We start from the raw sequence: 22,534 nt of genomic DNA on the forward strand, positions 1-22,534 counted from the left end.
TATTTGTTTATAGCTTTATGGGTAATTTAGCTATGCTCCTTATTTTCCCGTTTATTCAAAAATCAAATAAGCTTTGATTAATACCTTAAATGTCATACGATAAACAAATTCTATTGGTGTTATCAATTTTTTACAGAACAAAGTTATTTCTAGTATTTCAAAAATTATAAAGGTTTTAGTAACACTTTAAGTGATTATTTTCCAAAAATAACAAGAAGCCGTAAAGCTCACTTTTAAACAGCCGCGAATTCAACATATTCGTTGTATTATCCATACTGCAGCCGTTTTTCAAAACGCCTATAGGTAAAAATAATCAAATTTGATTTTTTTACAAAATAAGCTAGTTTAGATGTCTACAAACGTTATTGAATACATATTTTCAGAGATCTGAAAAAATTATAAAAAGTGTTCGTCAAAAAACGTTTTACAAAGAGTTTTTCCTAATAATTTAATTTAATTGCGTTTTTCTCGAAATGCGTAATATAATAAGGCGTTTTGAATAACGGCTGCAGGTTATATTTTTAGTAAAAAAATTAATGTAGCAAAAAAAAACTTATAATTGTCAAAAGAAAGTTTTAAATTTTTTTCTAGCTACGGGCTTTTTTTTTTTGCCTCCACAGCAGCACCTTCTGGAGTAGCAGGACTGTCTTATTAAGTTTTTTCTTTATTAAGTTTCAAACAATTTTTTTTTAGACCATCCGCAGCTTATTAGGATTAATTTTCTGAACACATTAATAACATAAGTATCTCAATCATAATACGTACGCAAAAAAAATTTTCTCGCGGTGTTTTGATGTGTTTAGAAACTTTAGCTCTTTTAAAAATCTTTTCGTTTGTTAAAGTGTATAATATCATAACATATGTTTGTATATAATCTCTATAAAACTTCAAAAGTGTTTTGTGTTTTTAAATAATCGAAAACAATCCACAAAAAAAAAAAGCCACCATTGGTAGGATTCAAACCACAGCATAGTAATTTAGAAGCTCGGCGAGCTATCCACACCGCCACGCTGGCAGGTTGGTAGGCGAAAATTTTAAAAACTATATAATAATTTTTTTAACGAAAATAAATGCGATAGATCAAAATTAAGGAAACCTTGACACAATGCAATTTTTAGTGAAAGTCAAATTGTAAAACTTGATAAATGTTTCAGTATGTTTTAACATTACATAATTTGAAGTTTATGTACGTTAGATATTTTCAAACACTTTTCGCTAGTCTCCTTTAATAAGTCAGAGAAGACTGTTGTTTTTATTCACTAGTTACTTATAATAGCATGAAATATTTGTATATTAATTAGACGAGAAGTTATAGCTTTTTTTAATATATTTTTTTAATAAGAATATAGTAGAAATATTATTACATAAATTTAAGTATTCGTATATTAATTACACAAAAAATAAATTACAGCTGTTCATAATATTAAAAAAAAAAACAATATAAAAGGAATACACAAAAAACGTATCAAAAACGTCTATGAGTTGTAGCAATTTATAAAGCCATTATCAAAGAAAACATTTTGGGCAATACAGGCTTGATCGTTGTCACCACAAGAAAATGCCTCGCGTTTTACTGTAAAAGAAACTTTTACATCATCATCCAGACGAACACCTTTATTTCCGTCGCCACATCTACGTATGCCGTAAAGGTTTTTATCTTTGTTCCAAGTGTACCATTTCTCAAGAACATCTGATCCAACTATAAAATTTGTTCCTCTTGAATGAACACCTTCCACTGTAGATGGACCACAGCTAAAAGCCAAAAAATTAATACAGACACTGCCATAGTATTCAAACCACGCCCACTTCATAGGGTTGCCATTGATCTAAACAAAAAGATTATAATTAGCTTAAAATTTTTTTATTTTTATTTTTAAATAAAAAGGAATCAAAACAAAACTTGTAAAAAATAGTTTCTATTTAAGTCTTATTCATAAACTTTAGATTTTTATAAAAAATATAATATTTATAAAATTTATGTTAAACAATTTTTTTTCAAGTTAAAATTCCCAAAATGATGGGTTTATTAACTTAACGTTGCTTAGTTAAAACTTAGTTAAAAAAGATAAATAATTGCGTACTTTTCACATTACTTTAAGTTATAGCTTCGCGTAAATATACAGTTACGCGTAGCTATAACTTATTCATTCATGCCATTGCTGTAAGATGTCTATTCAGATTAAATCTTAATACAACTAAATTGTTTTAAAAACTTTTTTACCTGCAAACTATCATCTTTGTATTGAAAACCACTTTTGTATCTTGGGATATCGAGGTTGTTTTTATGCCATTCGGTAGTATATGATCTGGTGCACATCTTAACAGTAGATTGCGATGACGTAGATTGAAATCTTGCATTGGAAATGCATTGGAACGAGCTGTCGCTTACTTTTGACCCAATTGATTCTATGAAGTTATAAGCAGATATTCCTATTAATAATGTTGACGGTATGAGATCCAAAGTATCCAAACTAACTTCTCTTTTTTTCTGCAATCTGAGAGAATGTGACGTTTGATTTTCAGCATAACATGTACTTTTTGACAAGTTCACCGCGCAAAGTGCTACAACGAATAATAACGACATCACTGTTAATAAAGTTTACACGAATCTCTTTTTTAAAAAATTCATTTTTTATACAGTGAAAACTAATTGATTTCAATTACCATGATGTCAATACTTAACTATGTTGATTAGCTTTAAATGTATAAAAGTAGATGCTGTTATAGTGTTTTTGGTTTTTAGCTGTTATTATTGTTACCACAAAATATGTGATTATTTTATAATTAGTAGCTACAAACCCAAATGATAATTAATTTTTCGTTATAATTAATTGAGGAAATTAAAAATACCAATAACTATTAAGTTACTGTGATTAAAATTAAAGCAGTTAAAACATATTTGATGTTATTTTAATTTTTGTTGTTATTAAATGTTGTTGTTGTTATTGATGTTGATGTTGTTGTTGTTGTTATTGTTTTTGTTGTTGTTATTTAGTTGTTTTTGTGGGGCAATTGCAGTAAAATAAAACAATATTGTGCATCATTCAACAATGAAATAGAGTAAAGTTTTGCACATTGTACATGATTTAATTTTGTTTTAATAATAAGTAAATCTTTTTTTTTTAGTGTTCAAGATAGATAACTCGCAATTATGAAATCATTTTTTTCTGCCAATGCTTTTAATTATGAATAGACTATTTTTTGGTTCATACTGTTAACTTAAAAATCTGAAGAAAACTTGTGTTATTATTTTTCATTATTTCGACTATATTTTTTTTGTTTTTTTCTTTTCTTTTTTTTTGAGTTTTTATTTTGTTAAAACTTTCATTTTGTACTATTATCGAAAAATTTAAAAAAAATTTTACTTTTAATTTTTAATTTAAAATACTATATATTTATTTGATCAACTATACAATTTATTTATTTTCCCAGTTGCCACAAAACGAGCTTTAAACGTATAAAAATGAACTGATACGTTTTAATTCAAGTTTGTCTACTAAAAGGGTGAAACTTTTTTTTTTTAAATTGGAATCATTGAATCTATAACTTTTTTTATTTTTTATGAAAATATTTTGATTAGTTGTGCTTCTTTTAAAATGTATATTTCTAAATTACTTGAGTTGCTTGTTTAGTATAGTAATAACGAAACCTTAATACCTGTGCATAATTAAAAAATAAGTAATTAAAATTTTTTTAAATTACTTAGGCGCTGATTATATAAAAAAACATCCCGCTTTAAGCTCACACCTGCCTGCAACCACTTTTTAGTTTTGCGATTTGACCCTGGCCATTGTCATACATCATTGGATTCGTTACAATGAGTAGAATTAGGGTTGATATGTCACCGAAATCATAAAATTCCTTTAAGCAATATATTTACGTTTAAGGGGTCAAAAGGGCCCAATTTAGGAACTTATCCCCAAATTCAGGACGTAAGTAAAAAAATAACTTGAAAATTAAAACAGTACAATAGGAAATAAAACAGAACGATCTGCAAATTAACTGGGACAGTTGCAGAACTTTAAGGTGGCTCACACCCATTAGGTCTAACTTTTTATTCATAAAATTTCTAAACTTGTTTTTAATTTTTTATATAAGGAAATTACATTAAAACTTTAATTTTTCAAAACAAAAATAAAATTTGCATTTTCTGATGCTGCGTCAGCATAATTTGTCTAAAATCTTACCTTATCTTAAACAATGATATCTTGAGTAAAATTTGCACTTATTACACCATATTTCGCCAAATGGTAGCTAAATAGTTGCTTTAGGGCTGGAACTAAAAATTTTTTCAAATGTTAAAGAAAACTAAAATGGCAGCAATAAATGTGCAGATATTGATTAATTGCCTGTGTCAGTCTGACAAACTACATTGAAACTAACTCATTTATAATTAAAATGTTACAATTCTAGTTCCAACCCTCATAAGTCAGTTAATACACATACTGTGAAAATTTGAAGATAAAAGCTTCAACCAAACTGAAAATGTTACTGCTTTCGTAAGAAAAACATATTAAAATAAGAAAGTCCTCAAAAACACATTTAAAAATAAAACAACGTAAAAACGAAAAGTTTTTTTGTGAAAAGTTACTAAAAACTGCCACTAGTATAAAAGTTTCCATCATCATTCTCTTTCTCAATGTCAAATAGCCTTTTTTATCGATCTTAAATGTTTTCTTCGTTTTTTATTAATATCAGTTGATTTTCTTGACATACTTGATAGTCGCTTTTTATCTTTTTTGAAAGCTCCTTTATCGAAATAAATACCTCCAGGAAAACCAAGCATTTTAAAAACATACCACCTTAAGGAAGTAAATCCATCATTATAATTGAAAATAGAAAAATAAACAGCTATTTCAAGAATTTTTCTTGCAGTAAAAGTAGCTTTAGGGCATCGCTGCCATATGAAACCATTAAATGACTCATTGCACTTTTGTGTCATTCCATGTAAACGCTGTCTTTCAGGGTTTGACAATTATTGAAAAATAGGTTTAATTTCGTCCATAATTGCAACTAGTAAGTTAATTTTTTGTTTATAGCTTGTTTTACCTATAACTTTATCTGATTGTCATTTGCACTAGCTGTTTTTCCCTTTTAAACAAAATTGATAACGTGTAACTTCATAAGGAAAATTTGTACAATGGTAAAGTACAGCTATTACAGAATTTCTCATACACAGTAGGTTATTTTTATTTTGTCTTATAGCCATTTCAACAAAGTTCTGCATTGTGTTAATAGATTTATTGGTTAATCTTCCTCTTTTAGATATTTTTAAGCCGTCACTTAACAACCTGCCTTTAAAATCTTTAATTTTTTTTATGCAAACGAGAGCCTACTCTTTTCTGATAATGGCCAATACATTCTAGCTTTTCAATAATACAATCACGATATGGTTTACTTTTAACAACATTAGAAAATGAACTTGAGTCACTATCTCCAAGATACTTAGTATATCTTAAATTATATTTTTATATTGACGAATGAAATATTTATGTACTTTATTTTATGTACTACACACTGCATGCAAAACTTAGATAAAGAAAAAACATCAATCACCTTTTTATTTTAATGTGAAAGACTAGCAACAACACCATTTAGGGAAGAGTATCCACAACGTTGCCATGTTCCGTCTATTGATATGCCACAGTCAATAATTTTATCATCAGAAGCATTTGCAATTATCATTTCTCTTAGTTCTTATACAGCATACTCTGAGAACTAATTTCCTTATAAACTTTATGTAATTTATTGTTTGTTAGGTCATAACTGTGATTCGTAAGAGGTGGAGGCATATTCATTATAGCAGTAAAAGTAGACATAGCTTCGTTACCACGTCCAATTTCACGAAATGCCATAACAGCACGTAAATTTATTTCATATGGGTTTAAACCAGGTTTTGAACTTTGATTTATATATGGAGATAATAAAATGTACTTTCAAAGTCACAGTTTAAACATTGTATAATAATTTCAATAGAAAATCCCATACGTACAGATTTATTATGCAAAACAGTTAGCTTGCTATTACACTCACTGCATGTAGAATACTGTTCAAATATATTTTTAATAATTCTAAAGTGATATATAAAGAAAAAATTGTCGACTTCAGAATAACAATTTGTTTCAGCACTAAAGTTATGTTTTTTCTTAAGCTTTGATGCACTTGTTGCTTCTGATTTCCTGCTACATTTAATTACTTCCTTTGCTTTCCTTGAATATCTATTCCCTTGATATTTTCTCTTTAAATTTCTAACTTTATTTTTTTTGTTTGCCATATTCAGATAGATAGTTTTCAGTTAAATTCAGACATAAAGTTTTCAGTTAAAATAGTTAAAATACATAAGAATAATAAAACAGACCACATTTTTTTTAAATGATATATTTTGTAGAACATTAGAAAAGCATAATAGATCTAACATAAGCATAATAGATCTAACACTGAGAAATTCTTCAAAATTTCTTGTGGAAATCTTCAAGAAGTAATTAATAAAATAGTTGTTTACACCGTTGCTAAGGCGTTGCTAAGGAGTACTATATGCTAAATGTAGTACTATATACTAAATGCATTGTAATTATAAATGAGTACTATATACTAAATGCATTGATCACAATAATTGTATTTTTTGTTACTTTTAAAGCACATAATAGAAAAATTGATTATGGATTTTGTACTTTAATGTTTAAAATAGCATAATTCAAAAAAAAAAAAAAATTTTTTTTTATTTGTAATAGGGGTGAACCACCTTAAAAGTTGATGCTAAAAGGTTTGATAGGAAAGTTCGTGAGGCACTCGAAATACAGTACCACCAATGTGCCCCTCAACAAAACGGTATCAATTTAGATGAGGGTCAATATGTGTCAACAAAATTTTGGACACCATTTATGACGCACTTACGTCAGAAAAAGATGAAACCATCCTATTGACATAAAATAAAACTGCCGTTTTAAAAATAAGATACAAAAGAACAAAATAAAAACAAAAAAAAAACTTTAAAGCTGAAGACGCTGGTCACAACAATCCAGCGATAATTTCTTAAATAAAAATAAATAAAAAAAATAAAAATAAATTTAGTACCGAGAGAAACTCGTATTAATTGATGTTTATAAAATAATAATTTACATACTCTCATACATGATGTCTACATTCAAGAATATATATATATATATATATATATATATATATATATATATATATATATATATATATATATATATATATATATATATATATATATATATATATATATATATATATATATATATATATATATATATATATATATATATATATATATATATATATATACATATTCATATATTTTTTTTTTTCTTTGTAGATAAATAAAAATACTTATAATGTCGCATCCACAAAAAAAGTGTGATCATGACACAAGCCGAAAAAAGATATGTTATTTTTGCGCTCACAAAACATCAAGACTATTATATAAGCAAGCGATAAAAGAGAAAGTGTCCACTTTTTATTTAGATTGCAATGATACAAAAAATCCACTCGGCATATGTGATAAATGTAGAAGTGATATACGTCGAAAAAACTACTTGCCGGATTTAGTGATAGACTGGACTAAAAACGTCGTTACACCTTTAACCAGAAATTCTACTAGTTGTCAATGTAAAATATGCAAGCTAACTAGTTTACGTAGAAGAACCGGAACAAGAAGAAGAAGTAGTAAGTTTTCCAAGTTGCGTGCACCCGACAAAAAAAATATGTAAATCTTGTCTTTCAAACATAGGGAAGGGAAAGAAGCACGAATGTGGAAATAAAACGTTAGCTGTAAAAATATATAAAAAACTTCAAACCTCAGCTAAAGTTAAGGATCAGATTGCTTCTCAAGTCATCTCAGAAAAATCATATGAACAAGGATCAAAAAGAATTAAACTTTCAACAGGTGCAAAACCTTTACAAATATCAGTAGGGCCCTTAAAAAATAAACCTAGACAGATCACCTTGATTGATTTATTAAGGATTCAATCAAGACTTACTTTGTCCTACAAGAAACTAATACAGCTAGCAAAAGAAACCAGGTAAGAACGATTTTCAAATAAAGTATTTCTTACTCTTTTTATGTAATTTTGTTAGCCTAAATATATATATATATATATATATATTTAATAGAACATCAATTAAAGAGAAAACTTCCATACAAGCGAACCTACAAAAAGTACTTCGAGTAATTGATAGTGCACTTGAAGATTTATTTATAATTGATTATCAAGAATTTAAATTTAAAAAAGGAAATTTAAAAGTAAAGGAAAATCTCTTTATTATTAAGTGCACCAATATCGAGGAGTTTGTAAATTTGCTTATTGTGATTTAATATTTATATAATTTAATTTAGGCGAATTTAAGCTACCAAACAGTCAAGCTCGGTATTGATGAAGGAAGAGGCTTTCTGAAGGTAAATAATTTCATTCTGAATATGTTTAGGAGAACTATAATTCAGTCAAAACTAAAGAAAAATTGTAAAAATAACTAATACCTTTTTTTAGATCTGTTTGAACCTATTGTCAGATTGTGAGAGTGAAGGTTTAGAACTTGACAAATACAATCATGAAGACAAAGCTACAATGAGAACATATGAAGAACCTCAGAATTCAAAATATAGAGAAGGTTCTGTAAAAGTTTTTTTTTTACTTGCTTTATTTCCGAATGTTCCTGAATGTCACTACAATGTTTCTATATTAATGAACTGTCTAAATTTAGATAAAATAAAATACTCATTTGTAGCTGATCTTAAGCTTTGTCAAATAGTGTGTGTCTCCTGTAAAATTCTTAAAAACTATTATAAGTACATGCGTGCATTGCCTATTAATTTAAAGCCATTGGAATAGGGGCATAAAACTTTAAACAATTTGGTTGAGTCTTGTTTTGGACAAAAACTTCTTAACAATTTTCAAACACATATTAAAAACTTTGAAGATCACTACAGAACACTTGTTGAAGACTATGGAATAACTGTTTCATTGAAAATTCATTTTATTATAAAACATATAGGTGCTTTTTGTGCAGTAAGAGGGCGTGGATTAGGCTGCTACTCTTAACGAGCTGCTGAAGCAACTCATTACAGTTTTTTTAATGAATCTTGGAATAGACTCAAAGTTTCCAAAAGTAACAGCTCCTTTTTTGGACATTTGAAAAAAGCTGTTATCAGTTTTAACGGAAAAAACCTTGTAAATATTGCAAATGGGAATCTATGTTTTAACTTTACTTATTTATAACTTTTTTATGACAATGTCACAAAAATATGTTTATTAATAAACAGAATCTTAATAATATAAAACATCAGTTAATGTCAATGGTTTGTATATATATATAATGTAGTTGTATTTTACAAATTCATAAATGACATATTCATAAATGTCATATCCAAACGATATATTCTATTTATGACTTATTTTCACAAATTAAATGACTATAACTTTTAAATAATTGATAAATTTGTTAAATAAATTTATTTAAAAAAAAAATAAAAAAATCCACGAATTTGGGAAAATATTCCTAAATTGGGCCCTTTTGGCCCCTAAAACGTTAATATTTTGCTAAAAGGAATTTTATGATTTTGGTGACATATCAACCCTAATTCTACTCATTGTAATGAATCCAATGGTGTATGAAAATGGCCAGGGTCAAATCGCAAAACTAAAAAGTGGTTGCAGGCAGGTGCGAGCTTGATCTCAATTCAGAATTTTTGGCGCTTTGGAGAAAATTTCCGCGCGGAAAAGTTCTTTGAGCATGTGCATACAGCGTTAATAAAAAAAGCTAGCGGGAAATTATGATAAAATTTGTCGAAAATAATAGCTCACCATTGTTGAGCTTTATTTCCGCCAACATTAACTTCCATAATTTAAAATTTGTTTGCAAAAGTTTTTAAAATTATAAAATAAACAAGTATAATAATATATCTAATTGAGCAATGATATAACAAATATTATTGCTCAATTAGATATATTAAACGGACAATTAGTTTACTAATCAGTAATACTTTAATTGTAAAATTTTAAAATTTTTTAGGCATAACCATATATATATAAATAACAATACTTTTATACAAATTTACTTTGATGTTAATTTGCTTCTGAATTCTAAAATAAGGTTAAAAGCCAAATGGAAGTTAACAAGCGCAAGGACCATGACACTTTGGACAATTTTATCACCTAAACAGCTTTCTTTGCTTCAAAAACAGAAAAATTCACAGCAACCTCTTTTATTGCATTCAACTACTACAACCTTACAAGATAAATCTCAAATCCGGCCTTGTATGGAATACTGTTGGTATATCTGGGGCGGATCTTCTAATGATGCCCTTTCTCTTTTAGACAAGGTGCAAAAACGCATTGTAAACATAGTTGAACTTGCTCTTGCAGACAACCTCCAACCATTATCACATTGTTGTAATTTTGGTTCTCTTTCTCTTTTCTACAAATACTATAATGGGCACTGCTCTAAAGAGCTAGTGTTTCTTGTGCCATCAACTAAAATTCATTCTCGTGTTACTCGTCATTCAATTGAGTCTCATCCTTTTTCTGTGACTGTTCCTAAGTGCTCCAAAAACGCTTATTCGTCTAGTTTTTTCCTCCAACATCAGCTCTTTGGAATTCGCTTCCTTCATCATGTTTTCCTGATTCATATAATTTGTAATCCTGATTCATATAATTTGTAATCCTTACAGTCATCATCTTTTCTCTATCAGTAACTTCCAACTTTAATTAGTGGCTGCTTGCAGCCTTGTTGGAAGCGAAGATGTTTAAAAATAAATAAAAAAGTTAAGATTGTTTTGTAAGGAAGGATTTTATTAAAAAATAAATAAATAAATTACAGGACCTTTACACAAACACCACTTTACAATCGCTACATATAACACTTATATGTTGAAATTATATTTTTTTTTTTTTTTTTTTTGTTATTCACCTCCTCAAGGCCGAGAAAGCCACTACAGATGAGGAAGGCTACTTAATAGTGGTTATAACCCTCTCTCAACTCTATAACTCCGAAACACTAACCTCAGGGAACAAGGCCGCTGCGCGGAGAAACAAGTTGAGCGCGGTACTACCAGGGACGTGGTGGGGATCGAACTCGGAACCTCTCGCCTATGAAGCGAGCGCTTTACCACTACACCACTACCGCATATACCATAAAATAATGGCTGGCAGTGGTTGCCTAATCATAAATAGCAATAATTTTGTTGTAAAAAAAACTTTTCAGAAAATAGGTTCTGAATTATGAGCCAGTGTATTGATTTAGTTCATATGTTTCGTTTTAGAATTCCGTTCTCTACTTGGCAAAAGACATTATTAATACAAAAAAGTTGAAGAAAATGTCCGCAGTGTTTCTATGGACATGATAATTATATTTTAAAGTAATAATATTTCTGATGTTCCTGTTTATTGCCCTGATCACTACCATTGGGTTAATTTTTATGTTACTAAACATGTGGTGGCATCTACTGTTCCATATTGCACTCATAATGGTTTGAGTGAGTGTCAACAGCAGCTGTGGAGTAGGATTTTTCTCCGATAAATTTGCTGTTTCAATCGAGAAAATCAAATTTATTGGAGAAAAATTGTTTTGAGATGTCAAGGAGTTATATACATGTTTAAAATACTCCTATATTTCAACAGAAGGAGGACAGCGGCAAAGATAAGAATGTTGTCCTCGATTTTACTGCAAGTTTTGCATTTGTTGTTTTAAACAATCTGTTGCCTTGTGCTTTTGGCTAGCAAGGCCGCAGAAGGTAGACTGTTGTGTAAAAATTGATAGAGGATATTTTGTTTCGGTCTGCATGCGGGGGAGTTAAATGTTTTTTTCCAAATTTGGGTCCACGGCATTGTTGTTTTCGTAGAACTGTTTAAGAAAAGTTCTGCTGGCACGACTTTTTTTTTTGTCACTTCTAAGTAAAACATTTTTGTTGATTTTAAAGGGATGTTAAACAGGGACCCGTTTTTGCCTAATATTTCAATTATTGTTTTGCAGTACTGAGACGTTTTATTATCCCAGTGTTTTGGAAAATTGGTATGCCTAAAAAAGTTCCTTTTTGGAAAATTGGTATGCCTAAAAAAGGTCTTTTGCCACTGATTTTTGGAAATAGCTCTATGCAAACGTTCTATTACCCAATCAGGAATGGGCAACACGTTTGCCAGAAACCGCACTTTTGACAATGCTAGCGTATTTATCAACGTTGTCTTTCCCCTAAGTGACAAAGTACGTAGTCTTAAAAACTTAAGTTTTTTTCGCTACTTTGTTTGAGTTACTAGCCAGTTAAAATTGGTAGTATTACTCAGTCTGGTATTGAAACTGGTGTTATTGTTCCACTCTATGTTGTTCAATTCTGGGTACATTTTAGGATCAAAAACCCCAAGGGAGAGACCCTTGGTTTTTGAGGCATTAATCACTGAACTACTTGCTTTTTCAAACAGTTTTACTTTTTCGAAAAAATAGCGGACAGATTTTATGTCCCTGGCAAAATAGTTCGAATCATCTGCGTACTACTGTAATTTAAGGGGTTTCGGTGTTCCTGGTAATGGGAAACCCTCTATTCTGCTCTACGCTCTGACCACCAAAGCAAGAGCTTCGGCAACAAAAACGTTCAGCAGAAGAGAGAAAGGGTCGCCTTGTCTTATTCCTCTTTCCGTAGGAAAGAAGACCGGCAAAAAACTGCAATTCAGAACAGATGCCGAAACTTCTGAATATAGAGTGTTAACAAAAGATACAAAATTTTCTCCGAGATTGAATTTTTGGAGAATTCGCAGTAGAAACGTATGATTGATTTTGTCAAACACCTTTTCTTGGTCTATAAATAAAATGAAACTCGGTAGTATGAAATTCTTTTTCTAAAATATGCCAAAAAGTATTGTAAAATTTAGCTGAAAGTTGGAAAATTTTTTACATGATTTTTATATATACAATACAGCTGTTTATCCATATACAATACAGCTATTTACAATACAGCTGGAAGCTGGAAAATTTTTTACATTATTTTTACATTATTTGCATATGCATTTGAAATAGAAAACTTGTAAGTTGTAACTTACGCGTTTTCTATCTCGAATGCATATGCAAAATACGCGTACCAGAATTCCGTACGGAAATTGTAACTTTTAGGTCATTCCGGTCCCGGCCGGAATTACAATATTTCAGTCCGGAATGCCGGAAATTATTTTTTATAAACATGGGACACAGACTGTGTAAATTAAATTAAAAATCAATCTTACACGGCAAAGAAAAACTATAGGTTTTTCTCGGTAAAAAAAGAAATACAAATTTCTTAACGAGCAAATTGTAATTTTTTTTGCAGCAATCAATTTCTATATATTATTTGTATTATTTTGGTGCTTTTGCCGTGAACGCACGTGTTTTTGGCTGCTCTTCAAGAATATTAATTAAAAAATGGAAATAACGATCAAAAATATCGAAATAATTATTACAAACAAGTTTGAAGAACAAAAAAGAGCTTTGCTTAAAGAAACAGAAAGGTTATTAAAAGACCATCAAAAGAACTTCACACAAATAGTGAGTGGAAATATAAAAATAATTACTGATAGACTCGACAAAATAGAAGATTAATTGTAAACAAAGTAAATATGCAAATGTAAACAAAGTAAATATGCAAAATATTAAAAAAGACTTGAACGATGTGAAAGAAAGTCTCAACTTTCAAGTAGAAAAAATAAAGGAAGAATTAAAACAAATAAGCAAGAAATATGATCTTGAAATTAAAAATATAATCAAGAAAAATACTGACTTAGAAAACCGCTCTCGTCGAAACAACATTAGAGTCGATGGTCTGAAAGATTCACCAGGAGAAAGTTGGAGTGATTGTGAGAAATCTGTGGAAAAAATATTTACAAGCAACCTTAAAATTTCAACTGAAATTATTGTGGAACGAGCGCATCGAGTTGGGTCGTACAAAGAAGACAAAACACCAAGAACTATCGTAGTAAAACTTTTAAACTACCAAGATAAAATTAAAATTTTAAGTTCACTTAAAAATCTTTAAGGAAGTGGAATATATATAAATGAAGACTTTGCTAAAGAGACGATGGTAGAGAGAAAGAAACTTTGGCGAGAAGTTAAAAATCTTCGCAACCAAGGTAAATACGCAACAATTAAATTTAATAAAGTTTTTTGTCGTGAATTTAGAAAATAAGACAGTTTTTGCGTATAATCATGGTCTACTATAAATACACGGCCTGGTTTGTTGGTTTTTACGGAAAAAAATTAGGAGGCCAGTTTTATTTGCTGTAATAAACGATATCTTTAAACAGAAGGCTTTGTTTTTCTTGTTATATACAATATTTTTTGATTATATATGAATTTTATTATAAGTTTAGTTATGAGGAACTTATTAATTTTGATCTTTTAAATAAGATTTTAATTAAGTAACAATATAAATACAATATTTAAATTAGACACATTTATAACAGCTTGTCACTTTTGAGATATGATTATTTTTATTGTGCTTCAAAAATATAAGAATTACTTTTATTTTCAAATCTAGAATTCTTAATACAATGCCAAACAAGTGTGCAGTGATATACTGTTGCAGTGGATACAAAAGTAAATCATCAAATACAAATGTGAATACTCTAAAATTGACTTCAGAAACAACAGTTTAAAACAAAGAAAATATTTTTTTTGCGTTTCCTGATGCTCTTAAAAGACCTGAGTTAAGAAAAAAATGGATTAAGTTTGTTAATAGAAAAAATTGGTTTCCTACAGAACATTCAGGTGTTTGTAGTGCACACTTTGATCCAAAATTTCTAAAGCACGGTGTTGAATGACTCTTATTTATGATCTTCATCCGATACCAACTATTTATTCAAATGATGCAATAAAAAAAATTCCACCTTCTCTGTTATTATCTATTCCAGGTCCATCAAGAAAATCTCCAACTAGATGTGTCACAAGCATTCAAGATGAGTCAGATATTTTTATGGAAAAAGATTTTATCAAAGACCTAGAAATGTTAAATTCATCTTCAAGTCCTGTTGGCTTTATTTTTTAAAAATATGACTCCCATGTTTTATATTATTGTATTTTTTATGTGGCATCTATTGATAATGCTCCCTGTATTGAATCAATACAAGTCGATTCTACTTTGCATGTAAAGTTGCATCACAATGGATGTCAAATTCCTCAAACGCAAAACCAATATTTACTTAAAAATATTAGCATATTAGAAAACCTTGCATCATATATGCATATTTTTGTTGCAGAAAAAAAAAATACTATTTTAGATGAAATTCATAGTATCTAATATTATAAACCGAAAGGCAGGAAATTATATTTATCTGAAGTCATATTCTCTTCATTTTTCATTATTACAACACTAAAAATACCTTTACCGTCATTGTCAGTTTTAAAAAAATTAGCAGCTGGAGGAATTGAACCCTTAAAAGCTATTAAGTTACTTTTGGAGGAAGGAAAAGTAGACCCAGACTGTATTTTAATGTTGGATGAAATGTATTTTCAGAAATGTAGTGAGTATAGTAGCGGTAAATATGTTGGTTTAGATAAAAATGGTAACTTTTTTAAAAGTATCCTTGTTTTTATGGTTGTGAGTTTAAAAAAATCTATCCCTTATGTCATAAAGTCTTGTCCACAAACAAAAATAAATGGAGATACAGTTTTCCTTGAAATTAAAGAAAGTTTGTCTGTTTTGAAATTAGCAGGATTTAATGTACGTTTAATAGTTGCAGACAATCATTCGACAAATGTATCAGGATATGGACAGTTAATTAAATGCTTCGGAACTGGTATATCTGAAGAAGATCATTTTATTGTGTACGAAGAAAAAAAAATTTACCTTATGTATGATAGTGTTCATCTCTTAAAAAATATTCGAAATAATCTACTTGATTCTAAGCGATTTATATTCCCTGTTTTCCATTTCGATGGACTTTATGATCCTATTTCAGTTACTGCTGGTGAAATTTCTTGGCATCTTCTCCATAAAACTTACGAAAAAGATGAAAAACTTAGTGCTAATTTACGTAAGGCACATAAACTCACATTTCAAACTTTACATCCAGGAAATGATAAGCAAAGTGTTCCTCTTGCTTTGAATGTTTTTCATGAAACAACATCAGCTGCCATTAAAAGTTATTTTCCACAAGATTTATCTGCAGCTGATTTTTTACGCCTTAATAATAGTTGGTGGTTAATATCGAATTCAAAGTCAAAATATTCAAATAACTATATTGGTTATGCAGTTGTGAGGGAAGATAAAAAACCTGAATTCTTACGTTGTTTTTCGAAGTGAATTAATGAATGGCAAATAAAACAGTTAAAGGAGTGTGGAAAGTTTACTCTTAGCAATCAAACAGCAAATGCTATGATAAAAACATTAAAAAGTTCTGCTGATTTTTGTGATGATTTACTCAATGAAGGTTATACTTACATTTTAACAAGTCGTTTCCAAAGTGACCCTCTAGAACGTCGATTTTCAAAATATAGACAAATGAGTGGAGGTCGTTTTCTTGTTGGTTTACGTGAAGTTGAGTCTTCTGAGGAAATACTTCAAATTAAATCTCTAATGAAAGAAGATATAAATTACTGGGATTTAAATCTTAAACCAGAGACAAGTCCAGATCTTTCATGTGAAATCGATTTTGAAAATGATTTTGAAGAGATTGATTTAGACGATGACAGCAAGGAGGTGGCAACCTACATTGCAGGATTTATTATTAAAAAAATCTTTAAAAAATTTGTTTGTTCTGAATGTGAAGCGTTATTAAATCATGAGAAGGTCACCATTTGTGTTGAGTATACAAATTTGCTCTCTAGAGGGGGGCTTCAATTACCTGGGAAACATCTTGCATCATATATATCCCATTGCTTTGCTAAACTAGATTTAGCTCAAGAAAATTTATTTTTTAATGCTGATAATATCAGATATGCTGCAAGAAAGCTCCTGAATCTTGGAAGAGGAGGGATCTTCATGTGTCCTCAGCATTTTAATAATGCTATAATATTTATTAATAATATAATTATAAACATATACTTTAACAACAAGCAAATAATTATCAATGGTGGAAAAAGAAAAGACGAGATTGTTGCTTTTAAATCAAAGAGAACAAAAAGAAAGCATAATGATTAATCTATTTCTTGTTGTTAATTTCACAGTATTTTAAAATTTATTGTGATTTTATGAATGTTTATATTACTTTAAATAAAAAAGAATTTTAAACAGTTGTTTATTTGTTTTAATAATTTATGTTTTTATTATTCCAGCATTTTCTATGAAAACTCAATAATTACAAAAAAAAAAAAAAAAACTGGCCTCTTAATTTTTTCCGTAAAAACCAACAAACCCGGCCGTGTATTTATAGTAGGCCATGGTATAATTAAGAAAAAGTTTTACGACGAGAGACGATCTTTTGGTTTCTGATGCCGATGGTGAGGTCTTTACAATTGAAATAATAAACAAAAAATTAAAAAATATACTGGTGCCCACCTGTTACAGACCACCTGAAGGTGATATAACAAACTTTTCAAATCACCTAAAACAAATATTTCTTAAAAATAACAAAGAGCACAAAATATTATTCTGTATTGGAGACATAAATATAAACTGTCTACAGTACGATGAAGATGCTGTTACCAAAAAATTTTTTGACGATATGTTTCAACACTACATCTTTCCTATAATAAACAAACCAACCCGGGTAACATTTAATTCAATCACTGCAATAGACAACATATTGACTTTCATTATATGATCCTTCGTTAAAAGCAGGTGTTATCAAAACAGATATATCCGATCACTTTCCGATTTACTTTTCCTTTTTTCAAGATACAAAAAATAAAATCAAAATCATAAACTCTAAAATTAAAGTCTATAAACGAAAAATTAATAATATAACTATTCAACAGTTTAAAGACTCATTATCGGCAGTAAGGTGGGATAGGATTTACCAAGAATGCAACCTTGGGCATACCAACTCCGCTTATAATAAATTTTTAGAAATATTCTTAAAGCACTATGATAATCACTTCCCACTTATAGAACAAGAATTAAAAATAAAATATTTACAATGTCCATGGATTACCAGAGGTATAAAAAAATCTTCAAAAAAAAAAAAAACTCTACATCAAATATTTAAAAAATAGAAATGAGAAAAATCTAAATACTTACACACAATACAAAAATTTATGGTGACATTAAAAAAACATGGAATACTATAAAAGAAATAATTGGGAACAAAAAAGTAAAATCAAGTAGTTTACCTGCTCAAAGAATCATAGATAATATAGAGTACAGTGACAAAAATATGATTGCTGAAAAAATCTACGAATTTTTTGTAAACATATGCCGTAATCTTGCCTCAAAAATTAAGTCTCCTAACATCTCATTCAAATCATACCTAAGTGATACCCAGAGCGAAATAAAATACAAAGAACTAAACTACCAAGAACCTAATTAACTTGACGAAAATATGAAAAAAATAAAATCTATTGCTACATTTAAAAGAACTATAAAAAAACACTTACTAAATTTAAACATTACGTACATTCTCTCATTTTTAAAAAAAAAATCGAAATAATTTTGTATTTTTAATTTTTTATGTACTTTATTTAATTTTAATATTGTATTGAATATGTATATTCATATAAAGCGAATTAAATTTTTTTTTTTGTTTTTGTTTATTGTCTTTAATATGTATACGAATATGTACAGATTTGTAATTTTTTGTTTGTTATTTTATATTTTAACTTTATCTTAAATTTCTTCTTTTTTTAACTTTAGGTTCTTTTTTTAACTTTAAGTTTTTTTTTAACCTTCTAAAATTTCTAAACAAATTTTTTTTTTTTTTTTTTTAAACTTATTAATTTCACTCTTTTATGTAATATTGGAAGATGTAAAATTTAATTGTATTTTTTTTGTATTTCACAAAGGGGCTTGATGATAAGTCATTTTGACATCTACTTGCCCCAGTCAGCTTGTAATTATATGTATTTGTTTAAATTTATAGATAACATTGTAAAATGTGTAAAATGACGAAATAAATAGAAATTCTAATTAATGTTGCTCTAAATTCCTTAAAATTAAATAAAACTCCAGGTATAGATGATATCTGTAGTAGGGTAGTGGCAAATGTCTTTACAACAATAAATAAACCAATATTTAAAATTTTTAAGTCTTCAATTAGAACAGGAGATGTACCAGACAAGCTTAAAGTAGCTAAAGTAGTACCAATATTTAAAACAGATGAAACATACTTAGTTAATAATTATAGACCTAACTCAGTACTCCCAACCTTTTCTAAGCTTCTCGAAAGAGTAATCTATAACAGATTGTATGAGTATTTAATCCAAAATAAAATTCTAAATAAAAAGCAATTCGGTTTCCAAAAACAATATTTAACTGAACACGCAATTCTAGATCTAGTTAACAATATATGTGATTCTTTTAATAAAAAACAGTTTGTTCTAGGCATCTTTATAGAACTTACAAAAGCGTTTGATACTGTATATCATGATATCTTACTTAAAAAAATGAAAAGCTATGGGATAAAAAACATAACTCTTGACTGGTTCAAAAACTATCTAAGCAACAGACAACAATGTGTTTTTTCAGATAATACAAACACTCAAAACTACTAAGAGTTGAGTGCGGTGTCCCCCAAGGTTCCATTCTTGGACCTCTTCTGTTTCTTCTATATATCAACAACCTTATAAAAGTCTCGGATAAACTTATGTTTGCCGATGACACAAACTTATTTTATTCCTCGAACTCAATCAAAGATCTTTATGAATGTATGAACAAAGAGTTTAAAAGGTTAAATATATGGTTGAAACTAAATAAGTTATCACTAAATACAGAAAAATCAAAATACATACTGTTTCATTTCAAAAAACGAAAAATTAATATACCAACTATCCTTCCCTCACTAAAAATAGATAAGGTAAACATTGAAAGAACAGAAACAACTAAATTTCTTGGGATCCTTATTGACGAAAATTTATCTTGGAAAGCCCATATAAGTACAATAAACACCAAAATTTCAAAAAATATTGGGATACTCTACAAAGTTAAACCTATGTTGTCCCAACATAATCTTAAATCCCTTTATTTTTCTTACATCTAAAGTTATCTTACATCCGCTAATATTACATGGGCAAGTACACAAAAATCCAAATTGAGTACTATTTACATAAGTCAAAAACACGCATCAAGATTAGTTTATAATAAAAATAAACTCAGCCATGCTGAACCCTTATTAAAAACCTTGAATGCTCTAAATGTTTACCAAATGAACATCTACCAAAATTTACTATTCATGCTTAAATACAAACTTGGACTAGTCTCATTGCATTTTTTAGATAACTTCTTTCAAGTTAACTCTAATAGATATATAACAAGAGCAACAGACAACTTCACACTGCCTAAAAGAACAACAAGTTTCTCACGGTTTTCTATTTCCTACCGGGGTCCGTACTTATATAACAAAATAATATCAAAAAATATAGAACTTATAGTATTAAATAATCCTGCCAACTTGAAAAATAAATTAAAACGCCTCATACTTAATATCAACAATTATATTGACATGTGTTAAACTTAGCAACATTTTATACTAAAATATTTATGTGTATCACTGACTGTATACTGTTTAACCACTTTTGACTAAATATAAATATAAAATAGCCTTTATTTAACCTAAATGGTTAAATAAAGTCTATTTTATATTTATATATAGTCAAAAGTGGTTAAGAGGTACTCGATGATAAGTTTTCTTAGACTTCTACGAGTTTTCCTTTACAACAATATGTATATATCTTTAGTAACAAAAAAAATTTCTTGTCTTATCTTTTTTTTCTTATTTGTAATTTTTATTTTTAAAAATACTTATAATTTATGATAAGAAACACTATTAGTTTACGTTATAATTAGTTATACTTGTTAAACCACTTTTTATTATGATACCTGGTAATATTATGTTATATATATATTTTGTTTTTTACGTTGCATTATATTATGTTATGTAGTTGTAACGTAACGATGTGTAAATTTATTGGAGTTGTTAAAAAAATAAAAAATTCTATTAATATTTCTAAAGGATTTCTATAAGTTTAAGAAAATTGTGGTGCAAAAAGAGTTTCTATCAAGTTTTGGGTTTATCAAGTTATCAATCTCATGCTAGATTTAAAAGAAATAAGAATCAAATTAATGAAATAGGTTATATATACCTATAATATATATATATATATATATATATATATATATATATATATATATATATATATATATATATATATAGTATATATATATATATATATATATATATATATATATATATATATATATATATATATATATATATATATATATATATATATATATAGATATAGATATATATATATAGATATATATATAGATATTTTTTTTTTTTTTAATTTTTTTATTCAAATTTTTTTTGTTCTTTAATCCTTACAAATTCGTAAAATATAATAGAATCTTTACAGAGTAAATAAAATTAAAAAAAAAAAATTACTAAGTTACGTTATACAAAAAAATATATAATGTAAAACTGTAAAGTATTAGAAATTACTTCAAAGAACGCGGAAAACTTGCAGAAGACCGACATTCTTGTCATCAAGAAACCGCTATGCGTTACTAATATTTTTGGATGCTTTTTTTTAAAATAAGTTTATTTATTTATTTTTTTTTTAAATAAAAAAACAAAAACAAAAAAATGTTATCGGTTTTCGGCAGAATGAGAATAAAAATCCAAAATGCAAAAAAACAAAGAATGCAGACAAGAAGAAGTTTTTAATTTTTTGATTTTATTTCAATACACATTAATATAAGTAGGTACACGATTTGCTAAATAGGTAAATTGCTAAATAGGTAATATATAGTCGTTCGAGTGTTGATAAATAAGCCTATTATTTGCTTTTGTGTTTTTGTTATTGCTGTTGTTTTTGAGTTATTTAGAGTTTTTTGGGTTATTTAGAGTTTTTTGAGTTATTAGAGTTTACATTAGTTTCGGAACAAAGTTAGATTTATACATAGTTTTAAATGTTTTTGGGTTAATAAAAGTTCATAAAGTTGTTAGTGTTTAAAATGAGATCTTTTAATAACGTTTTCAGAGTATTTAAGTTATTCGATTTTTCCAGTTGAGTATTTTTTGATATTAATTTATTATATATATAAGGACCACGGTACGAAATGGAAAAGTGCGAGAAATTTGTTTTTTTAAAAGGTACGTTGAAGTTTCCCGTTCCTCTGGTATGGTATCTATTTTTGCTTTTTTGGAAAAAATTCTTTGAAAAGTAAGAAGGAACAAATCCAAGTTTATATTTGAGCATAAATAACAAATTTTGGAATATATTGATTTGATATACATTTAATGCTTTCAAATTTTTTAAAAGTGGCTCAGCATGCGAGAGTCTATCCTTATTAAAAACTATTCTTGCAGCATGTTTTTGCTTTCGATATAGTGTAGTTAGTTGGGATCTATGAGTGCTCGCCCATGCAACATTAGCGTATTTGAAGTAGCTTTGTATAAACGAG

General features: G+C 28.1%; 2 protein-coding genes and 1 long non-coding RNA gene across 3 annotated transcripts in view; 2 read left to right on the plus strand and 1 right to left on the minus strand.

Moving 5' to 3' along the window:
• Positions 1-1,414: 1,414 nt before the first annotated feature.
• LOC124814996 (uncharacterized) lies at positions 1,415-2,650 on the minus strand. Its single transcript, XM_065798334.1, has 2 exons — positions 2,222-2,650; positions 1,415-1,826 (listed from the first exon to the last, which is right to left on the minus strand). Exons 1-2 carry the CDS (start codon positions 2,582-2,584, stop codon positions 1,476-1,478), a joined length of 714 nt encoding a protein of 237 aa, XP_065654406.1. The 5' UTR covers positions 2,585-2,650; the 3' UTR covers positions 1,415-1,475.
• A 7,497-nt stretch (positions 2,651-10,147) lies between these two features.
• On the plus strand, positions 10,148-10,678 carry LOC136081276 (uncharacterized). Its single transcript, XM_065798579.1, has one exon. The coding sequence runs from the start codon at positions 10,148-10,150 to the stop codon at positions 10,676-10,678; it is 531 nt and encodes a 176-aa protein (XP_065654651.1).
• Positions 10,679-13,363: 2,685 nt separating this feature from the next.
• The window catches only part of LOC136081723 (uncharacterized), a 56,271-nt gene continuing 47,100 nt past the window's right edge, over positions 13,364-22,534 (plus strand). Inside the window, exon 1 of the long non-coding RNA XR_010639055.1 lies at positions 13,364-14,105. This is a non-coding gene — a long non-coding RNA (uncharacterized LOC136081723). The remainder of the gene's footprint in view (positions 14,106-22,534) is intronic.

Source organism: Hydra vulgaris, chromosome 06 (assembly GCF_038396675.1).
Source record: "Hydra vulgaris chromosome 06, alternate assembly HydraT2T_AEP".
NCBI lineage: Eukaryota > Metazoa > Cnidaria > Hydrozoa > Anthoathecata > Hydridae > Hydra > Hydra vulgaris.